Source organism: Bufo bufo, chromosome 10, assembly GCF_905171765.1.
Source record: "Bufo bufo chromosome 10, aBufBuf1.1, whole genome shotgun sequence".
Classification (NCBI taxonomy): domain Eukaryota; kingdom Metazoa; phylum Chordata; class Amphibia; order Anura; family Bufonidae; genus Bufo; species Bufo bufo.
In genome coordinates, this window is record NC_053398.1 from 22,926,767 (window position 1) to 22,950,285 (window position 23,519).

Sequence of the window (23,519 nt, forward strand, 5' to 3'; positions counted from 1 at the left end):
GTTGTCATTGTATTCATACATTCCAGAAGGAATAGGAAGAAATACAAATATTTACCATAACAAATCAATAAAAGTTTCAGCTGCAATTTTTTAGAGACCCTTTGAAAAATTACATCTGGGATACAACTGGTCTTCATGTGCAAGGTCTCCACTAGTTTTAATAAATAATGCCCAATGTCTCCCAGCAAAGCTTATCTTTTATATATCTCTCCATTCTTCCTCCAAATGCCACCCTAGGTACATATTCTAACATACTTACCAACATTGCAGTTGGTAAATCTGGGACAAATAAAACCCGCCCTGCGAAAGCCCACGAATCAGGCTGGGCCACCCATTTATTGGCAGGGCTTACATAAGCCCCATCCATTCAGCCAGGGACAGCCCATCTCTAGGCCTCATGAACACAATTGTATTACGCTCTGTTTGCTATGAAACTTGCATTGAACATCTACTGTATCCCTGTATGCCTCCGATTTCATACAGAGCCTTCTGATACCGTATGAATCTGACAGCATAATCGTTGTATACTACACAGGATGCCATATGCAGGGTGGCAGTGGCATAGCTACAGGGGTTGCAGCGGTCCCAATTGCGACCAGGCCCATAAGCCAGGGGGGCCAATAGGGCCCTCCTCGCCAGTGGCGCACTGCCAATTACAGTATTGTTTCCTTTATAAGGCACAGTGCGCCATTTTGGAGACGCTCACTAGTCTGCAGGAGGAAGGGAATGAAGCGCTGTACTCACCCCTCCTCCCTGGTCATCTCCAGGCCTGTGCTGCACTGTCCTGACGTAGGCACGCACTATGACCTGACTCTGCACCCAGACAGGTCACAGTGCAGTGCAGGCCCGGAGAAGACAAAGGAGCGTGACTGTAGGAGAGGATGCTAGACGTGGAGAGCAGCAGAGAAGCAGGATAGGGTCAAAGCCGAGGATCTGATATGGGCGCCTGAGCCGAGGATCTGATATGGGCGCCTGAGCCGAGGATCTGATATGGGCGCCTGAGCCGAGGATCTGATATGGGCGCCTGAGCCGAGGATCTGATATGGGCGCCTGAGCCGAGGATCTGATATGGGCGCCTGAGCCGAGGATCTGATATGGGCGCCTGAGCCGAGGATCTGATATGGGCGCCTGAGCCGAAAAATAAGATTTTTGTATAAGGTGGTATTTTTCGTACTGGTGCACATTATAATTTTTTTTTTTTTTTTTTTTTACTTGCACACATTATAAGGAGAATTATTACTACTAGGGGACTATGAGGAACATGATTACTAGTATGGGCACAATGGGGCATTATTACTATTGGGGTCACTTAACACTAAGTGCACTCTGGAAGATTATTTCTAGGACTTTGGGGAGCACTATTACTGTGGGGGGGGGGGCACACTGACTCAGCTTAGCATAAGTATTTTTGGGGGACATTATGTTTACACTATTAGTGTCAGGGACACCGTTTGCTGGGCACAGTTATTTTTCTGGGCACAGTGTGTTAATTATTGAAGAGGGCACTTTTTGCATGGTACTAGTATTTTCAGATGGGTTATCTGTTTCTGCAGTATAGTATTGGGGAGCACAGTGGCCACAGTATTGGGATGTTGAGAAGGTGGGAGATGATGGAAAAGTAGGAAACGAAGGTGTCTTTTTGTCACACTCTGCATAGACGAAGGTCTGAAAGAAGATGAGGAAAGAGGTGCTGTATTACCCTGTATGTTTTGTAACGCTGTATGTAATGTTTTCCAAGTAGGTTTTTAACAGTAGGGCTGGAGGGAAGGGGTTAGGTTGAGAATTTGGCATGGGTTGGTGCCGTTTCAATTTTTGCCTCAGGCAGCAGAAAGGCTACAATGTACTAAGGGAAGGGGAGCCCAAGCTAAACTCTTGCACCAGGACCCAGAGCCTTTAACTATGCCCGTGCATGGTGATACTGTCCCCTACAAGCGTTGCTTCCAGGGAAGAAAAGCTCTGCACAAGACATAGGCTGTGCGGCAGCACACGGAGGCTGTGCAGATCTGTATTAAGGCATCACACAGCAGATACAAGCCAGATTAGGTACTGCTGGAGAAGGGTAATCTGAACGGTAGCTCACCTTTGTTGCCTTGAGTATCCACTCATACTGCACTCTCTCATTTTCCAGTTCCTCCACTTTAATTTTGAGGCTTTTAAGTTCTTGTATTAGCATCTGTGAATGAGACCAAGAAACATACTCCATGAGCACCAGGTGAGAGGCGCACGTCTACACGGTTCAGGCAGAATATCCAAACTCCTCACTGACAAAACGGACAGATCATGCAATCCACACCAAGTCAGCAGGGAAGACGTAATCACTCCCCTGGCCTGTCCACACTTGAGTCTGATGTTCTTCAGCGATTAGTAACCCTCCCACCTGTGTCATGAAAGCACGTGAACCAGTTGTGGAAACTAAGTGTCTCAGCAAGTCCTTGTGTAGCTCCAGGCAACTAACATTTTATTTGCCGCTTCCAAAGTAGTAAAAATTTCACCTTGAAGGGCAAACCTGAATATTTTTACTGAATACTTACTCCTTCACAACTTACAGCAAGTCGATGGCACGAAAGGAAACATGGTTGCCTTGCAAAGTTGCATCTATGGGTTCAGCTCTGACCATTAATGGTCTTCCCTCTATTCAAAATTGATGGGTCAGGCTTACAGACTATGAACATGGGAACGTTCAGATGAAGAAATGTATACAGCAAGTCTGCCACAACTGGCCCATGCTTATAGACACAACTCCATTTACACGCATGGAATGGATTTGTTGGGCGATTGACGGCATTTTTACCGTGGGCAATCATTTGGAACGAGGGGTCTTTATCGGCCTGTGTAAAAGCGCCCCAATTCCCAGACTAGTTAATCCCCTTCATACTGACATTTAGAGGACACATGCCCTAGATGAGCAATGTGGAGTTTGTGATAGGAAATACGGCTCCCTTACGATTTGTTAGAATTTCCATCAATGTCTACAACCATGCAAATACTCAAATCAATAGTCAAGTAAATAAAAATAAAAATTGTAAAGTCACAGCAAAAAACAACAAGGCGCAAGTCTGAAGATCTGAAACATCTCACCGCAAGCAATAGCGCACACACAGCACTAGGAACATAAACCTCCAATTGTCATTCTCTACTAGCATTACAACCAAGTAGACAAGGACAATTGTGGAACAGGATACAGTAAAGAATTTTAAATTTTTGTTAAGGGGCTCCATCATTATGGTCTACACTCCCAAGTGGCAAAATATAATGTTAAAAAAAATAAAATAATAATAATAATAATAATAATAATAATAATAATAAGAGAGAGTATCTGTCACCAAAAATTCACTTATAAACCAGGCATGGTGCCTTGTAGGGCTAGCTCAGCTCAATGTAAATGATCACTTTCACTTAGGGATCGGTTGCTTCATTCTGGAGGAAAAGTACTTTCAATCCATATGCAAATGAGCAGTTAAGTGCACACCTGGGTGGTCCCAAGCCACTCTGTGCACCCTTGCTCCTCCTACTTCCTCTGCCCACCTCTCCTTGATTGAAAGGGTCAGGTTCCTGCATAGTCATCTCATCTGACCTTGACAATCAAGGAGGAACTGGTAGAGGAAACAGGAGCAGCAAGGTTGGGCCCACCCTTGGTGCACGGATGTGATTATTTGCATATGCCTTAAAAGTACTTTCTTTCTCCAGAATGAAGCAAGGGATCAAGAAGTGAAAGATATCAATACATTCAGCCGAGCTAGCCCTACAACACATTGCGCATGGATATCCATGAATTTCCTGTTGACTCCACAATGCCTCTTTGCAGTAATTTTCAAAAGTTACCAAAAAGCTCTAACATTTTTAAATTTCTTCAAAGTATTACTCAACAATACACTTTGCAGAAATTGGGATTTTCTTGCATAGCTGCCACGGATGCCTATAAATATGCTAGTAACTAAAACCTGGTACACATTAATTGCGTGCAACATGTGCCAATGCAGGACCATGGAAGAATCGCTTTAGTACATCACCCAACCATACCCCATGCAATGTTCAGAATACTTCTCATACATCCTTCCCCTCACAACCAGAGCACTTCACCGGTTGTGGGGGGTCACAAGCTGTGGTGTTGTGGACAGACTCGATTAGGTCAGTTATGCTAGCCTTGGTCTCCCTCTCTTGGATTTTAGTATTGATCTCCAGCTGAAATTTGCACATCTGCTCTTGGAGCTCATTGATCAGATTGACTACAGACTGCAAAAAGGCAAGAAAAGAAAAAAAAAGAAAAGAAAAAAGACCTGAAACCAATAGAACTAAATCACAGAAATACAAATGTTAAAAATAAAAAATGAAATAAATTAAAAACAATGATAGTTTTTCATGCTTCCAGTGTTGGGTTGGGGATTCTTGGGCCCACCAGAAGGCCAATTCTGTACATCCACTTTCAGCTACATTAAAATCACGGAACATACAGGATATGGTAGGTTATCTGTGATAAAACTTTGTGGTAAATGTTTGGTGCCAAAAATCAACCTCAAATGTGATCTTCTGTTGAACCTTTGGGCCCAGGAGAATGTCAAAGCCTATACACACCAGAAATTCCTTGGGTATTCTTGAGGACAAGTCCTACTTTGCATGCTTCCTAGGGTCCTATAGTTCACCTTGACATGCCAACTTGTGGTCCTGGTAACCATATGACCTTGTATTTTCCTACACAATAGGAAATTCTGCAGTAAACCTACATGTAATCAAAGAGCATGGAAGAGCTGAGGGACGGGGAGTTGTCTAGAGGGGTCCTAACACTATAGAGCTGCTGTAGATCTCCATGAGTGACAGAAAACAAAAGTGGCCACTACAGAATTTCCTCTCTAACATGTAGGAAAAGGGTTTATAAATGCAAAGGTTTCAGACCCCTGCAGAGCCTTTATTTAGTTAGGCTGGGATTGAAATTTTCCATTGACCTCTTTGTTTGCTTGTTGTCAGTTCACCAAGCACAAGGAAAAGCTAAAGCAACTGTGTGAAGACTCCATCAAACTCCTCCTCATAGCTCAGCTTCATGGATCTCTGGGAATATAGCCTGGTTGAGGACTGTGATTTCAGAGTTAACTTTTTGGGGTCAGAGGTGTTCTGCGGTTTAAAATTTTCCTGGTTTTTATATTAGATTTATTTTTTGTTTGGAAAAGCTATATTATCAGCAGCAGCCAAACACTGAGCTAATGCTCAACAGTTTGAGGTATCAAGAGCCATCGAAGGAAAAGTATAGCTAGCTCCAAATACTGTAAGTTTTTTTAGATGTCAAGGTAGCCACACTCATTAGATTAAAAAAGTGCACCCACAAAATGTTTTATTCTCTGACCTGTTAGAAAGGTACATGATGTACACTGTAGTTGCTGGTGACTGTTATAACCTCCCTTCTGATCCTCAGCTGTGTCATGTGACCAACACTCTGATCTCCAACTGACACAGGACAGGAAGTTAGTTACTTCTCCATTCATTTCGATGAGACTGACATTGAGGCTCCCATACGAATATATAGAGAAACTGACTTCCTGTCCACAGATAAGATGCTGTGTTATTTGGAAAGTCAGAGTGTTGGTCACGTGACACAGTTGAGGATCAGAAGGGAGGTTATAACTAACATACAGTCACTGGTAAGAAGATTAACTTTACTACAGTTTACATCATGTACCGTTCTAACAGGTCAGAAAAAGCACATTTTTGTGGGAGTTCTACTTTAAAGGGTTTTTCCAGGGCTACAGTTCTATACTCCAAATACCTAAGTACTCTCTAATTGACTTATTTCAAAATATACCTTTCCCTGAAAGTGCACCATGTCCGCAATCTAGATTCTCACCCGCGGAACAGGAGTTTCTCAAGTTCCTGTGACATATGGTTGTGGCGCTGAACCCTTCACTTCTAAGCAGCACAGAGAACGTCACATCATAGCTATTGTCGCCGGAGGGGAACGGACTAACCTGATGGAAAGTGTTCATTGAGCTCTAGTGCATGAACAGGAGCATCTCTCCACTGTACCCCTGAAGGACCTTGGAAGCAAAAAAACTGCCTGAGCCGGAAGTCAAGGACATAAACAAACCGGGCGTGCGGCACTTAACGGGGAGAGTCAAGGGGAGCAATAAACAGAAAAGGTACCTGGCTGACCATCTAATGGGCATAGGGTCTCCTGACTCTCCTTTGGCAGATGTTGGAGGAAAGAAAGATTGGGCTGTTGGATTTCAACATGCCTGCTCCTTTAGTTCTCTTGGAAGATATACTATCGTCATGGGTGTCTGGCAGCAACTTATGTCCCTCTTCCTTTTCAGAACATATGCGCACTCGTCCCAACTGAACATAAATGCATATTGGGTTGGTGAAGGTGGTGGAAGTTGGGAGGAATACAAACAAAATTAGCATCTAAAATGTACGGCCAACTATGTTTGCATTGTGTTTCCTAACGTATGGCATACGAATGTAAATGCCTGACGTATGCCATACTTCACTCAGAGTCCCCGATGTTAAAATAATGCATTTTGTATTGTGTAATGACCCAAAGTGCCATTACCACTTATGCACCCTGCTATTGTCTTCTATGGTTAACCTAGTGTCATCTTGTGTAATTATTGCAGGTCCAAACAATGTGCATTCCTGTGTTTAAAACTGTTTGTTAACATGTAATGTGCCTGGTTCAACAGCAGATGGCAGCAAACACGGCAGAGCTACAGTTAGTTAGAATGGAGCTTTCCATTCCATTCTAACCCCCCTCTGCGGATGAGTGGGAGAGTCCCATTTCCTACAGGAAGGGTGGGGACCAGTCAGTCAGTTCAGCTTACCCCCTGCTGGGGGGAAGGTCCAGCTTACCCCCTGCTAGGGGAAGGAAGCAAGGGCTGGGCACGTCGCCGTTTCATGTGCCCATGCCAAGCCTTGTCTAAGCCAGCTAGAGCAGCTCTCTGGCTCTGCTGTGCTAACAGGCTTAAATAGAATCTCTGCTTCTGCAGGATGCTGAAACTTCTCTCTTGTAGTCCGACTCTAGGTTTGTCCAGGGAACTATACTTCCTGGCTTCAGAGGCTTCAAGCTGTGGCCTCCACATCCAGCAGAGCTGAAGGTGCTCTAGATGGCTTAGAGCACCTTCAGCTCTGCTGGATGTGGAGGCCACAGCTTGAAGCCTCTGAAGCCAGGAAGTATAGTTCCCTGGACAAACCTAGAGTCGGACTACAAGAGAGAAGTTTCAGCATCCTGCAGAAGCAGAGAGATTCTATTTAAGCCTGTTAGCACAGCAGAGCCAGAGAGCGACAGATGTAGCAGAAAGAAGTTTGCCTGCCACAGTTTTGTTCATGCTAAAGCCTGCTGGGAACCAAGACAAAGCCTGAGACTGTTTGGAGAAATGTTTAATGAAAGTAAAACTGTTATCAACTTCATCACAAGGTCTGGACTCAATTTATTTCTTCATCCCCTTCATCAACAACCCCCCCTTTTCATTGCTTCGGAGCCAACACCTAGGGTCCAGCGTATCCAGGTAGGAGCACCGTGACACGTGCACCAACATTAAGGGACATTTAGGCCACCCTACACCACTCTGGAATTCCTACACCTGGGTACCATCCACAGTATCATTAAAAGGGGCCCTGTGCCCTTATTGCTTCACTGCAACTGGAGTCACAAAAACAAGTACTTTTTTCCCCCCTCTTAAAAGGGCCTGGGGGGGAGGCGCCCATTGCAATTGGTCCGTTGAATAGGAAAGCATAGCAGATATACAATTTTTAAAAAAAACTGTATGCTGACGCTTTCCAGTCTTAGGGAGGCCAAGAGTACACGCTATTAGCCTCCAAAGGGCTAAGGGGGACCTATGAAGAATTTTTGACTCAGACATGTTTTATCCCCCTCTTGAAGGATTGGATCTCCACTTGGCACTTAGATGATGCAGAATACTTGTTTCCTAGAGGTTTTATCCCAGAATACAGACAGACCCTGAAAAAAACAGTTCTAAAGTCGCCCAGCAGTTGTCAAAACCACACCGCCTTCAGTCACCCACCTGTCACAGAGCAATGTCCCCAGGCTTCCCCCTCCATTTGGGGTACACATTAAAATCATCACGTACGCTAACAAAATTGGCAGAATATATTCATAAGAATCTAAAAAACCCAGAAGGTTTAACTAGGTCCGAAAACTCCTCAATTAACAAAAAATAAAAAAACATACCAATAACCAAAGTCGTTCTGATACCTTTCCTTAAAGATATGATCTAATCCCACGTTATACAGGTGTCAGAAGAGCGGTGAAGGATATCATTTCCACTTGTGGCGTGCTGATGACAAGTGGAAGTGAAATCAATATCTTGGAGATTTTATAGACTCGAGTGTTTGTTGCTAGCACATATAAGACCTATAACAGCTGCTAAGTGGTTGGCGTGCCTGGAGAAGCCAAAGTCTACGGAGAGGAATCAGATGGAAACACAACAGACTGCTCAACGAGATGATGGCCATTGGCAAGAGGGCAGTAAAACTTCTAGGGCATGAGACGCCAACCTGCAACTCTTCAGCTGTTGCAAACTAAGATTCTGAGCATATCCTGATAGCATACTGGGAGTTATAGTTCTGCTGGCGAGTCGCAGGTTGGAGACCTCCTTGTTTTGGTGAATGCTTTCCTAATGGTCTGGAATTCCTGAAATTTACTGCACATCATACCATGTGAATGGTTAAAGGGGTTGTCCCATGAAATAGCTTATCACCTATGCACAGGAGGTCTGACTTCTGGGGCCCCTGACGATCACGAGAATTGGGGCCCATGCTCCCAGTTTGAATGGAGTGAGACACACAGACACGTCTTCCGTTCCATTCAAATCTATGGGACTTTTGGCTCCGGCGGCGACATAGCGCTGAATGGAGTGGAATCACTCACGTGTCAGCTACTCCATTCAGATGGGGAGAACAAGCCCCCATTCTTGTGGTCCAGCATTCAGACCCCCGACGATCAGACACTTACTTCCTATCCTGTGGACAGATAATATGTTATCTTCATGGGACAACCTTGCTTGCAATCCCAGCCATTAAAGGAGGCCGCAAAGTCCCCTATGAGAATGGAGTTCTAGTGCACATGTGTGACCACCGCTCCTTTAAGGGTCCTATTTACGTGGGACGTCAAATAAGTGAAAACAATTTTGCAGCAAAATTTGCATGAATTACATACAGCAATGCAGGAAATTAGAAAATACGCACCATAAATTTTTCAAGCCAGAGATTTGAAATCTGAACTGCAGTACAATTTGCACATGGATTTCATACCAATACTTTCTTCAAGATGTGGATGAGATTTGGTAAAATCTTGTGCACTAGGCTGCAGAGATTTTGCGCCCACAAAATTCAGTCCAAAAATCTGCAGCATATCCCTTGGTGTGGGCGTATCTTAAGGGGCATCTGTCAGCAGATTTGCACCTATGAAACTGGCTGACCTGTTACAACGCCCCCGTTGCTCCTAGAGGCTCAGTTGCATATATTATAACCTCATTTTTCCCAGCAATGAAGGGAACATATGAACATGGGACCAACACAGATCCCTTCAGCTGCCAAGTGCACATGTAACAGGTCAGCCAGTGTCATAGGTACAAATCTGCTGACAGATGCCCTTAAGGGTTTCCAACAACAGTGCTCTACATATCCACAGGTTGTTTGCTGTATTGCAGGGTTATTCTTATCTGGTTGTTTAGGACATAGCCACAGGATATACCATATACAGTAATTGTACAATAGGTATGGGTCCAACCTCTGGGACCTGCTCCTATCTCAAGAACGGGACCCAGTGTGGTGCGGGGAAAGGGGAGTATGGGGCGCAGCATTATCCATTCACTATGGGACTTCCATTCTTGGCGATTTTGACCAGTCCCATAGCAGTGAATGGAGAGATCCACACATCCCAGTGGCACGATGAGGGAGAAAGCAGCTTTGTTTTTCTGATCCTGGACTATCCTTCCACAGGAGACCCCCAACCCAACAGGGTCCAGGTAAAGGTCCTTCCACCTTTCAGATTTCCTCTCCAGTAAATCTTTTCTGACCAAAAGAGGATTAGATCATGACTCAATAGGAGACACGTACATACAATTTCTTAGGGAAGGTTTCCCCTCTGCCTTAGGCCTCCTGCACACAAACGTAGGTGTCCCTTTGCCGTATTGCGGACCGAATTTGCGGATCTGCAATACACGGGCACTGTTCCGTATGCATTCTGCATCACGTATGCGGACCCATGCACTTCAATGGGTCCACAAATCCAGAGATGAGGAACGGAAGCACGGAACGGAACCCTACGGAAGCACTACGGAGGTAGGGGGTTTCGTCCCGTACTTCCGTTCCACAAAAAGATAAAACATGTCCTATCTTTTTGCGGAACGGCCGGATCGCAGACCCATTAAAGTGAATGGGTCTGCAATCCCCTGCGGCTGCCCCACAGACAGTGTTCGTGCATTGCGGCCCGCATTTCGCTTACGTTTTTTGCGTTCCATATTTTGCGTTCCGTATACGCATCGTCTGGGATAATATGAAAAATATCAACAAGCTACTGTTGACTGATCTAAATGGATAATAGTCTCCTAGTATAAATGGCTTGTAGCCCTTCTCAATACAAATACAATTGTTTACAAGCAAATTGTCATAAATAAAAAGGAAAACCAAAATCAGATCTGTAAACAGCAGCAGGTCTGCTTGTTGACAGTTTCCAAGCATGGATACCACAGTTCATTGTAAATATGATCAGTAAGAAGAATATAAAAAAACAAAACAAAACAAAAAAACAACACTGTAAAAAAGATCACACGTATATGCTAGAGAAATGTTTTATCGTGTATAAAAGGAAACCATCTTGTGGATAACCCAGAAGGTTGTCAGGCCTCTAATACTGTATTTCTATATTTGTGTCACCCTTTAGGGATTTGGAGGGAAAGCAAAATCAAATATCTAATAAAAAGAGGTCAGATATAAAAGGCAGAATGTAGTTAATGTAGCTGAGGGAAAATTCGGAGAATAGATATGATCGGGCACTCATGAAAGAGGCAGCACCGGACAGGATGAAGTGCAGCAGAAGTTGGATGTCAATCTCTGAAAGCTCTAATCATCTGAAGTCCAGCAGATGTGGAGATATATTATATAAAAAAAACTATACATCAATGAATGATAACATTAGGAGGCTGACTAACCTCTGCCTTGTTGTGAGAGTCTTCGCAGTCGTTCTTCTCTTTTTCCAAACCGACCAGCTTGATCTTTAGGTTCGAAATGTCATCCATTAGGTCCAACTTTTGGGTTTCTAGAGAGGTCCGGCTCAGAAGCTCCTACAAAGATAAGATACAGACAAAGGTTTGAGCGTTAGATGGCCTCACGTGGAGCCCTGGGCTGTAGATCGTTTTGGCATCCCTTTCTCGATATGGTGTGTTTAAGTAGCTATGCGACACATACACAGGGTTGGACTGGCCCACCAGAGTACTAAAGAATTCTCCGGTGGGCCCAGCCTCTGATACAAGAGTGAGCCCCAAAGGTCCAGGGGAAAAAAAAAAAACATTTGTCTGGACTGTCTTTGCAGCCATTAGGGTCTGTTTTCTTGAATCACAATCTACCAGGCTTTATTGATGATATAGGAGTTGGGCCTCATGAATAATGCCCTCTGAAGGGCTCAAGGAAACCCAGTCTGACACTGCTTATACAGGTGCTCAGGTGGCCTACGTTGCCCACAAGGTCCTAATATGAAGAGACAATACCACACGGTATACTTTTTTTTTTTTTGCATTGGCTCCTAAAAAACGGCAATGCCTTTCTATACAGTTGACTAAAAGGTATGCAGATTCACACCACCCAAAATGAGGCCAAATACTCTTTCGGCTTCTGTTGGGTGAATAGATCCCTAAAACATAGTGTGCACAGCGCCGTACACTGGACACCTATTACATCCATACAATCCCTGGGTAACAATGTGCCACCATCACACACTGCAGAAATTATATACTTCACAGTACCCAAGTAGTAGTGCAAGTACCACCATACAAGGTGTTTTGCGGTTCTGCAGTTTTTAAGCCGCAAAAATGGCTACGGCTGTGTGCATGAGCCCTTAGATGTAAAAGTGGACCAGGGGGTTGCCTGGCATGGGTTGCGACTTTTGCAAAAGTTGCACATAGTAAATGAGCCCTAATCCAGGTCTAATCTCACTTAGTTCTTAAACAGAAATGATGCGAGTAGTGGTGAGGATCACAAAATGCCGCAAAGATTTTCGCAGTTGCCATTACTTGTGACTTTTTTACGCCACAAAACTGACATATCTGATTTCATAAATTAACCCCTTAGTTTAGCTCCACTGAATAGAGCTAAACCATGACCAGGCTCTGGCTTTGCGAGGGGTCCGTGCGGTAACCATGCCAAAAATGGACTTGTACATTTTTGCAGCAGTCTGGAAGACCCTGTAACAAAAATCCTCGGCCGCATAAACTGTATAATAATATATAAGGACATCATTGTGAAGTAGTCACCGTCCTGATCAGGGGCCTAAATCCCTAAAGGGTTTATGAAAATAATAATAATAAAATTATTATTTTTATTATTATTATTAATAATAATAATAATATAAAAAAAAACAAAAAAAAACAAAAAAAAAAAACACACAACACATTACTTTTCCGATCTAGCACCACCACTATGTCCTTTTCCCCCAGGCTACAGTCATGATGTATTGTTTTGGTTGCTGCGCTGACGTCCTGAATACTGCTGTAGCCAATCGCTAGCCTCAGTGGTCTGGGGTCATTCATCGCTGAGGCCAGCGATTGGCTGCAGCAGTGTATGGGATGTCACAGCTGCGGCCAGGGGAAGAGACAGAGAGTGACACTGGATGGGGAGGTAAGGTCATTTTTAAAAATTTGTTATGTTACAATAAGGGTTCTGCCCACGACCGTATGTATTTTGCGTTTCGCAAAACACGGATCCGCAAAAAATACGGATGACGCCAGTGTGCATTCCGTATTGTAGCAGGCCCCTAATAGAACAGTCCTATCCTTGTCCTTAATGCGGACAATAACAGGACATGTTCTATTCTTATGCGGAACGGACATACGGAAATGGAATGCACACGGTGTAACTTCCGTTTTTTTTTAGCGAACCCATTGAAATGAATGGTTACGCTTACAGTCCGCAAAAAAATGGAACGGACACGGAAAGAAAATACGTTCATGTGCATGAACTTGGAAAACCCATGGCCAGCAGTGTACTATCCGGAAGCTCTGCCATGGCCTATAAGTTTATATTATGGACTACAAGATGGAGTATAGGAGACGTGGGACCCAATTTAGGAGGCTTTAAAAATGTGCATTTTCTAATCTGACTGTACCATCTGTACAGGCGTCCGGCTCCTGCAGCAATCCCGATTCTACAGTATTATATTGTATATACACTATATAGGAATTTCCACTATTCCGGACGTACAGGGGGAAGGAATATAAAAGTCATTCCATCAGACTCTGGATGTTGAATCTTTAGATATATTTATTGCAACCACACAACGCGTTTCGGGGATAGAGTCCCCTTCATCAGGTGAAAAGTATTGCAATACTTCACCTGATGAAGGGGACTCTATCCCCGAAACGCGTTGTGTGGTTGCAATAAATATATCTGAAGATTCAACATCCGCATCTGGTTGGTTCCTTGCGCCTGAGGGATGCTCCTCTCTTCTACTTTATACAAATCCTCTATGTGGGCCTTGGCACGCTCATCTGAGGACACCTGCATCCGTGGCTGCATACCTACCTCTCAAATTGGGGATTGAATATATCTCCGACACGTCTTCAATAGCCTTGTGCCTACATTTGCACAACCCTATAAAGGTGAGCCTCCAAAATTGGAGTTTACTCAAAATTCCTAAACGTTTTTACCCTATGGTGCGCCCTGTTTTTCTGTTTATACAGTTAACAACTTGCTCTTATACGTCAATTCCATCAGACTCTGACCTACATCTACTAGAGCAGGAATTGCTTGAGGTTTTGGAGTCAGCGGGGCATGTTGTGTTCTAGGTGATGTAGAAGTCAATGAGGATTAGGTTTCATGAACTGAGAACATCCATAAATCAGGCTTCATTTATTCCGAAACTTTAGTATAATACTTTCTCCAGAAGCCGGAGAGAGGAAACGACCGTGGACCGGGCCAATTTTTACATGATGGGCAGATTCTTCAGCTCTAGCGCCATGTACAACCTGCGTCACCTGTGACAACTCTCCACATCTTTGTTTTGAGGGTTCTGGTCAACATTCCTGGTATATTAGATGGTAAGGGTGTGTGCAGAACGGTTCTCGTCATCAAAAACCCCAATTACCCCAATGTCAAGGGCTATCCATAGTATTTAGTATATTGGGCAGACTAGATGGGCCAAATGGTTCTTATCTGCCGACACATTCTATGTTTCTACGTTTCTAATTAAAGTTAGTGGGACACATTTACTATAATGTTTGCTCTTATTTTTTTTTCTTTAGGCATAAAAATGCTGTTTTAGACTAGTTTTAAGTCTAATTTTTTTTTGTCGCATTTACTACTGAAATTGTTTTGGAGGCTTTTGTGTCTTGTTTGTCTATTTTGACGTTTTTGACTAATTCAGAAGTTTTTTTTTTACTTTTATGACTTGTTTTTAACCTATATGTAGGTGCGCCTTTTTACGCCTGGATTTATCACAAAAACAATCCTATATCAACTCCACCGGGCTGGCGTGCTTTTCTTTGTCAGTTTTGAGTGGTGAAGTGTGAGTTTTTTTGCATTAAATGTCACACGTTCAGGGAGATGTGCAACTTTTCACAGCTCATTTGTGCCTTTTTTCATGCACATTAATTAGACCAGTCTCAGTAAATATGAACCTGTTGTAGTGAAAAAGAACCACCAGAGGCCAGACTTAGCAATACGCCTAATTCATCAACTGCTGTGTGACCTATAATAAAATAGTCGGCAAAAGACAATGCAAAGCAAATACGCCAGTCTAATGTTAGGGTCCATTCACACATCCGCAATTTCGTTCCGCATTTTCCGGAACGGAATTGCGGACCCATTAATTTCTATGAGGCAGCACAATGTGTTGCCCGGACACGGAACTGCGGACCCCCACTTCCGGGTCCGCAATTCCGTTCCCGAACAAAATAGAACATGTCCTATTCTATTAGTGCCGGCAACGTGCGGTCTGCAAAATGCAGAACGCACATTGCCGCCGTCCGTGTTTTGCGGATCTGCAAAACACGTTGCGGACGTGTGAATGGACCCTTACACATAAAAACAGGGGAGCGCGATAAATGTGCCCCAATGTCAGCAACTGTTTTGATGGCATCTGCTGACAGTCTAATGCATATAAAAACAGCCCGACTGTTTCCGGATCTCTCCCAGGGTCAGATTTGTTGGATTTTAATCCATCTGATTATTTTTTTCTCCACAAGAAAAGTGGTGTCACTGACTGTTGGCCGCTGATCGCCTGCTCATATGGAAATGACAGCTTGTACAGTTACAGTAGCAAGAAAAAGTATGTGAACCCTTTGGAATGATATGGATTTCTGCACAAATTGGTCATAAAATGTGATCTGATCTTCATCTAAGTCGCAACAATAGACAATCACAGTCTGCTTAAACTAATAACAAAGAATTAAATGTTACCATGTTTTTATTGAACACACCATGTAAACACTCACAGTGCAGGTGGAAAAAAGTATGTGAACCCCTAGACTAATGACATCTGCAAGAGCTAATTGGAGTGAGGCGTCAGCCAACTGTAGTCCAATCAATGAGATGAGATTGGAGGTGTTGGTTACAGCTGCCCTGCCCTATAAAAAACACACACCAGTTCTGGGTTTGCTTTTCACAAGAACCATTGCCTGATGTGAATGATGCCTCGCACAAAAGAGCTCTCAGAAGACCTACGATTAAGAATTGTTGACTTGCATAAAGCTGGAAAGGGTTATAAAAGTATCTCCAAAAGCCTTGCTGTTCATCAGTCCACGGTAAGACAAATTGTCTATAGATGGAGAAAGTTCAGCACTGCTGCTACTCTCCCTAGGAGTGGCCGTCCTGTAAAGATGACTGCAGGAGCACAGTGCAGACTGCTCAATGAGGTGAAGAAGAATCCTAGAGTGTCAGCTAAAGACTTACAAAAGTCTCTGGCATATGCTAACATCCCTGTTAGTGAATCTACGATACGTAAAACACTAAACAAGAATGGATTTCATGGGAGGATATCACAGAGGAAGCCGCTGCTGTCCAAAAAAAACATTGCTGCACATTTACAGTTTGCACAAGAGCACCTGGATGTTCCACAGCAGTACTGGCAAAATATTCTGTGGACAGAAGAAACCAAAGGTGAGTTGTTTGGAAGAAACACACAACACTATGTGTGGAGAAAAAGAGGCACAGCACACCAACATCAAAACCTCATCCCAACTGTGAAGTATGGTGGTGGGGGCATCATGGTTTGGGGCTGCTTTGCTGCGTCACGGCCTGGACGGATTGCTATCATCAAAGGAAAAATGAATTCCCAAGTTTATCAAGACATTTTGCAGGAGAACTTAAGGCCATCCGTCCACCAGCTGAAGCTCAACTGAAGATGGGTGTTGCAACAGGACAACGACCCAAAGCATAGAAGTAAATCAACCACAGAATGGCTTAAACAGAAGAAAATACGCCTTCTGGAGTGGCCCAGTCAGAGTCCTGGCCTCAACCCGATTGAGATGCTGTGGCATGACCTCAAGAAAGCAATTCACACCAGACATCCCAAGAATATTGCTGAACTGAAACAGTTCTGTAAAGAGGAATGGTCAAGAATTACTCCTGACCGTTGTGCACGTCTGATCTGGAACTACAGAAAACGTTTGGTTGAAGTTATTGCTGCCAAAGGAGGTTCAACCAGTTATTAAATCACAGGGTTCACATACTTTTTCCACCTGCACTGTGAATGTTTACATGGTGTGTTGAATAAAAACATGGTAACATTTAATTCTTTGTGTGTTATTAGTTTAAGCAGACTGTGATTGTCTATTGTTGTGACTTAGATGAAGATCAGATCACATTTTATGACCAATTTGTGCAGAAATCCATATCATTCCAAAGGGTTCACATACTTTTTCTTGCAACTGTATATAGATGGCCAACTTGGAGAAGATAGCCAACATCTGTTCTACTCCTAGGATGGTGGGACATGCGCTTCGTATGGCCGTTTGAATGTATGCAACTCTACAGCTATACGGTTTCATACGGTACATGCTAAGGCAGGCATGCTCAACCTGCGGCCCTCCAGCTGTTGCAAAACTACAACTCCCACAATGCCCTGCTGTAGGCTGATAGCTGTAGGCTGTTCGGGCATGCTGGGAGTTGTAGTTTTGCAACAGCTAGAGGGCCGCAGGTTGAGCATGACTGCGCTAAGGTAATGCCAATTGGTTGCTTTTTTGGCATATGCTGGTCTATGGACACCTTGGTATATAATTCAGTAGGTGCTCCCTGAATACAGGCCGGACGCTGAACAATGCCAACGGGCAATTTCACTAGAACGCATTCAATGCGGGAAATACGCTCCGTGCGAGGGCAGCATTTCCCGGACTGAAAGCTGCTCCTGTAAAATAAGCCCACAGCATCATTATGATGTGTGAATTACTGCCCGACCTGGACTGTACTGAATTGTACTCGCATAATACCGGATCCAGAGAACAGGCTGTTCTCTACCAGTTCCATGTGTGAACCTAGCTTAACACGCACCATGTGCATGTGGCCCATAATTGTTAACTGTCCCCGTTTCTCAGAGACAGTCCCAGCAAATTTCCGCTGTACAGGACTGAAAATGGGTGAGGCTGCCGTAAACTCTGCCCAAAAGTGGACAGTCCCAGGGGGAGGAGCTTAAAAGGTCCCAATTTTACCAACAAAAACATTGGCAAGTATGGGGACTAGTGTTGGGCGAACCTGCGTTTTAAGTTTGAAGTCGGGTTATCGAAGAATCCAGTTATGGATTCCGCTACCACGGACCAGAGTTCTATGACAACATGCACCACAGAAGCCTAGAAGAGGAATTCTGTATTGCATTCCATCATAATAGAAATCTATGGGCAGCATAGACTTTTATTAGGAGGGAATGCCTCTTACAGGTTTCCGTGGTGCATGTCGTCATAGAATTCTGGTCCGTGGTAGCGGAATCCATAACGGGATTCTTCCATAACACAAACTTTGTACACCGAACTTAAAACACAAGTTCGCTCAACACGAATGGTGACCTAAGGGTAAGCCCACATGGGGCGGGTATCCTGCAGATATGCCATTGCAGCTTCCCATGTGGTAAATAGGCAGTCAACACTTGGGCACGTTTACTAAGCTGGTCTTCTTTTGCGGTAAAAAAAACCAAAAACAAAAAAAAACAGGCGAAGTCTGTCTTCAATTTGCGCCTCATTTATTATCCCTTAATAAATCAGGTTTTTCTTTTTTAGCTCCAGTCTGACCTCTAGTGGTCGTTTTCTTGTACGACAGGTTCAAATTCACTAAACTGGTGTAATTAGTATGCACATGAATATGTGGCGGAAGCGTGCGGAATTTTGGCGCTCATCTCCGTGAAAATAGGCAAATTGTGGCAACTCACCACTCAAAACAGAGACAGAAAAGTACCCCAGCCCTGGGGTGGCGTAGAAATTAGACTGTCTTTACAACAAAATCTGGCATAAAATAAGGCGGACCTACATAAATAGGACGGAAATTAGGTGCAAAAAGTAAAAAAAAAAAAAAAAAAATTCTCAATGTCTGAATACTCAAAATAGGCACAACAGGCGCAAAAACAGTTGGTAAATGAGACGTAATAAAGAATAAGACTTTTTACTCATGAAAACAGGCACAGACGCTGTAGTAAATGGGCCCCACTGGGGGGAGATTTATCAAAACTGCCCATAGCAACCAATCAGATTTCACCTTTCATTTTTCAGAGCTCCTTTGGAAGATATAAGGTGGGATCTGGTTGGTTGCTATGGGCAACTAAGCCAGTTTTCCCTTACACCAGTTTTGATAAGTCCCCCAGACCGCCTTATGTATGTGGTCCATTATACACGGTAACCAGACAACCTCAGGTCCCCATCCACCGAGTTGGATTTTCTCCTCACAGAGCCTATGGTTTCCCTCAAGATAAGCGGTGCCAGAAATAACAAGCAGCCACCCATCGACTCAGAATAAGGTTGACAGTTTTCAATCCATGAGGTCTATGACTAAAACAGATAAATCGACAAAATAAGGAACTCACATTCTGCGGACGTCCATCCGTCTCCTCCTAAAGTCTACTCCATCTGCGTCCGGCCTAGGTCTACAGACACCACCTGCCGCAGGTAGAGACGGTCAACCCCCGGCCAGAGGACGAAGAGAAATGCTGCAGCTGGGAAAACCCTCCAGACAGTGACGGAAACTTCCACGTGGAGCTTCGAAAAACTTTTATAGCAACTGCTACGCTCGGAGGCTGCCAGCAATGTGGAGAGCGCCGGCCGTGGACGGCCCTCAGGAGATAATTAGAAGCCAGGATCTGAGGCTAATCTTAGGTTTGCCTTCCCGACCATAGGAGAAGACAGAGGGGATAACACAGGCAGCGCGGAGCTGCTCAGCAAATGAGAAACAAATGTGGAGCCGGGAACAATGGGAACGCTGCCTGCACATGTAACCCTTTTCAGCCTGCCAGATGGAACGCACACAGGTTGCAATTCACTGACATGAGGCAGGGGTATTTTTTTTTTTTTTAGTCGGCAGCATGTGTCTTCTCTGGGGCTCACAGGTGGATCCAGGTTACTAGTTGGGCTGCACTGATTGTGTGGGCCCTGGGTGTGTGATAAGCGGCAGTTTACATGCAGGACCGCCTTCATCTGTCATGGAGAAATATAAGATGAAGGCGCTCCCGTGGTGTGTGGGACCCAAAGCTTTAAAAGAGTTTTCCAAGATTTTTTTTATTTTTTTTTTACTACCGATGACGTCATCAGTATCTGATCGGTGCGGGTCCGACACCTGGGGCCCCGCAGATCAGTTGTTTGAGAAGGCAACGACGTTCCTGTGAGCAAGTACAGCGCCACACATTACATAGTGGTTGTGCTTGGTATTGCAGCTCAGCCTCATTCACTTCTATGGGGCTGAGCTGCACCTAGACCACGTGACTAGTGTTGAGCGAACTTTTGTTTTAAGTTCGGCGTCTAAAGTTCGGCTTCCGGTTAGCGGAGAATCCCGATATGGATTCCGAATGCCGAACTTTAGACGCCGAACTTAAAACAGAAGTTCGCTCAACACTACACGTGACCAATGAATAGGAAGTCACACCGCCTAGGAAAAGCAGAGAGAAGGCCGCGGCGCTACTGCGAGCGCCGCTGCCTTCTCAAACAGCTGATCGGCGGGGGTTCCCAGCAGTCAGACTCTCACCGACCAGATACCGATGATGACCTATCCAGATATTGTGCAAAAAAATTAATAAAACTCACCTCATCCATTCGATCACGCAGCGGCGAACACTCGCTGCTCCCCAAATGCGCAAGACAAGACCTGCGCTCTATCGTGATGACGTTTCGCAGGTCCTGCTCCTTCCACTCAATGCTGCGAAACGTCATCAGCGCTTGCGCAGCCGGGGAGCGCGGGAGAGTTCACCTCTGCGCGATTAAATAGATGAGGGGGAGGGGCAAAGACTGTACTAATGAGCGCTCCTCAATGGAAGCGCTCATTAGTAATAGAGCGCAGATGACAACTAGTGATGAGCGAAGCAAGCTTCGGATGCGCACTGTACGGAGATTCGTCTCCGTACAGTATTAGAATGTATGGGCTCCGATGAGCCGAAGTAAGTTCCGACTGGTACCTTGGAACCGAAGCCGAGTGCGTTTTCAAGTTTTAAACTGGTTTTCCACTTTAAGAATCAGCTACCGAAGTAGTTGCGAAACTACAACTCCCAGCATGCATACTGGCTCTGCTCTTCTAAGAACTCACATAGAAATGAATGGAGCATGCTGGGAATTGTAGTTTGACAACAGCTGGAGTGCCAGAGGGTTGCTGATCCCTGCCTTATAAAAGTTCTCATGCACACGACCGTATGTATTTAGCGGTCTGCAAAAAAAAAAGGATCCGCAAAAAATACGGATGACGTCCGCGTGCATTTCGTATTTTGCGGAACGGAACAGCCGGCCCCTAATAGAACAGTCCTATCCTTGTCCGTAATGCTGACAATAATAGGACATGTTCTATTTTTTGGGTGGAACGGAAATACGGACATACGGAAACGGAATGCACACAGAGTAACTTCAGTTTTTTTTGCGGACCCATATACGGTCAGTCTGCAAAAAAACGGAACGGACACAGAAAGAAAATATGTCCGTGTGCATGAGCCCTAACACCGACGGGGCACATGCGGGGACGCAGCGCCAACATCAAAGTACAGCGCTACTATGCCGCTCACCGCGTCCTGATGTCAGCTCAGGTAACAGGATCCGCTAGCAATAAAGAAAAGGGACCCAAAATGTATTTGAACCCAAGATAATAAAAGGAGGCCTCAAATCTCCTGTACATAGAGAGGGGGGCTCAACGGCTGCAATCAAAGAATACCGGGTGGGATTAACATTCCCTGTGAACAGTTGTATCGTCGGGAGCCAAGTATAGACGTCCGAGTGACAGGAGAGATTACATGGTGCACGATTGTTCTATTCTCTGCCATGACTGTAACCGAAGCAAAAACAGCACCCCCTAGGGGGCGCCACTTCACTCCCCAGCATCCAGGCAAATAAATTAGGATTATTATATGCCACTCTTCTCCTTCTTTTTTTTTTTTTTACTGCTCTCCCTTTGTGTCAGTCTTTACTACAGTTCTGGCATTATATTCTTGAAACATGAGAAACAGTAGTGCCTTTGCTCCTCCCCAGAAGTGGTTTTCCGCTCCTACAAGTGTAGCAAAGACCGGTCACGACTCCATACTTGCATTCCACTTGAAATAGCATTGTTTCTTAGAACTCTGTGTACCGTTCCTCTGTTATTCCTCCTGGACACATAAATGAAACAACTGGCACTGCTGTTGAATGGTTGTGCCCTTACAGAATCTGACACCATCAGCACCGATTAGTCAGTGTGAGGCCTCTTGCACGCGACCGTGGCCGCATACGGCGGGTCCTCAATACACGGGGCACCGGCCGTGTGCATTCCGCATCACGGATGCAGACCCATTTACTTGAATGGGTCCGTAAATCCGGAGATGCGGAATGGAAGCACGGAACAGAACCCTACGGAAGCACTACGGAGTGCTTTCGTGTGGTTCCGTTCCGCAAAAAGATAGAACTTGTCCTATCTTTTTGCGGGACGGATAGATCGCGGACCCCATTCAAGTGAATGGGGTCGCGACCCGCTTGTGGCTGCCCCACGGTCGGTGCCCGTGCAAGAGGCCTGAGAGTGTGTAGGGAGATACCACCCTAGTTGTCTATTCGAGCAGGAATAAGGCCTCCTGCACACGAACGTGTGCGCCCCGTGGCCGTGCTGCGGGCCGCAATGCACGAACACCAACCGTGGGGCAGACGCAGCGGATCGTGGACCCATTCACTTAAATGGGTCCGCGATCCGGCCATTCCGCAAAAAGATAGAACATCTTCTATCTTTTTGCGGAACAGAAGTACAGGACGAAACCCCACAGAAGCACTCCGTAGTGCTTCCGTAAGGTTCTGTTCTGTGCTTCCGTTCCGCATCTCCGGATTTGCGGACCCATTCAAGTGAATGGGAATGCCCACGGAACGGTGCCCGTGTTTTGCGGATCCGCAAATGCCACGGAGCACACACGTTCGTGTGAAAGAGGCCTTCGTTTCAGTTTTTTTGCGTTCTGTATACGGACCCATTAATTTCAATGGATCCGCGAAAAAAAACTGAAGGTACTCCGTATGCCTTCTGTTTCCGTATTTCTGTTTTTCTGTTCCGTTCAAAGATAGAACATGTCCTATTTGTCTACATAACGGACAAGGATAGTACTGTTCTATCAGGGGCCAGCTGTTCCGTAAAAAACGGAATGCACACGGACGTCATCCGTATTTTTTGCGGACCGCAAAATACTAAAAAAGCCATACGGTCGTGTGCAAGAGGCCTAAGGCTTCATTCACAAGTCCACAATTCTGTTCCGCATTTTGCGGAACGGAATTGCGGACCCATTCATTTCTATGGGGCCGCACGATGTGCTGCCCGGATCCGGAAATGCGGTCCCGCACTTCCGGGTCCGCAATTCCAATCCCGAAAAAAATAGAACATGTCCTATTCTTGTCCGCATTTTTTATTAAGTGACGGATGTGTGAATGGAGCCTAACAGAGGAAAGGTACAATACAGAGTTGTAAGAAAACATGCTTCCGAAAAAAAAAAATTATTTTTATTTTGCAGCTTTTTCTCCAGTCAGTATGACCGCATAGGCCGGGGGTCAGTAATATGCAGCACTCCCGCTCTTGTGAAACTACAACTCCTATCGTGCTCCAGCTCTTAGAACAGCAGGGGGTTAGGGGTTAGTAAGGCCTCATGCACAAGACCGTTGTTTGCTTCCGCGTCCGTTCCGCCGATTCTAGCG

At 44.9% G+C, this 23,519-nt stretch overlaps 1 protein-coding gene and 1 long non-coding RNA gene across 8 annotated transcripts in view; one reads left to right on the forward strand and one right to left on the reverse strand.

The window, feature by feature from the left end:
• The window catches only part of PPFIBP2 (PPFIA binding protein 2), a 191,428-nt gene that overhangs the window by 34,868 nt on the left and 133,041 nt on the right, over positions 1-23,519 (reverse strand). For all 7 annotated transcript variants that reach the window (XM_040409255.1, XM_040409256.1, XM_040409257.1 and 4 more), the window contains 2 exons: positions 11,157-11,288; positions 2,081-2,173 (listed from right to left, as the gene is read on the reverse strand). In XM_040409255.1, the coding sequence (XP_040265189.1) occupies positions 2,081-2,173; positions 11,157-11,288 (225 nt within the window). The remainder of the gene's footprint in view (positions 1-2,080; positions 2,174-11,156; positions 11,289-23,519) is intronic.
• LOC120980262 lies at positions 771-15,081 on the forward strand. The gene is made up of 3 exons (XR_005774495.1): positions 771-781; positions 14,757-14,762; positions 14,953-15,081. It is a non-coding gene; the product is annotated as an uncharacterized LOC120980262 (long non-coding RNA).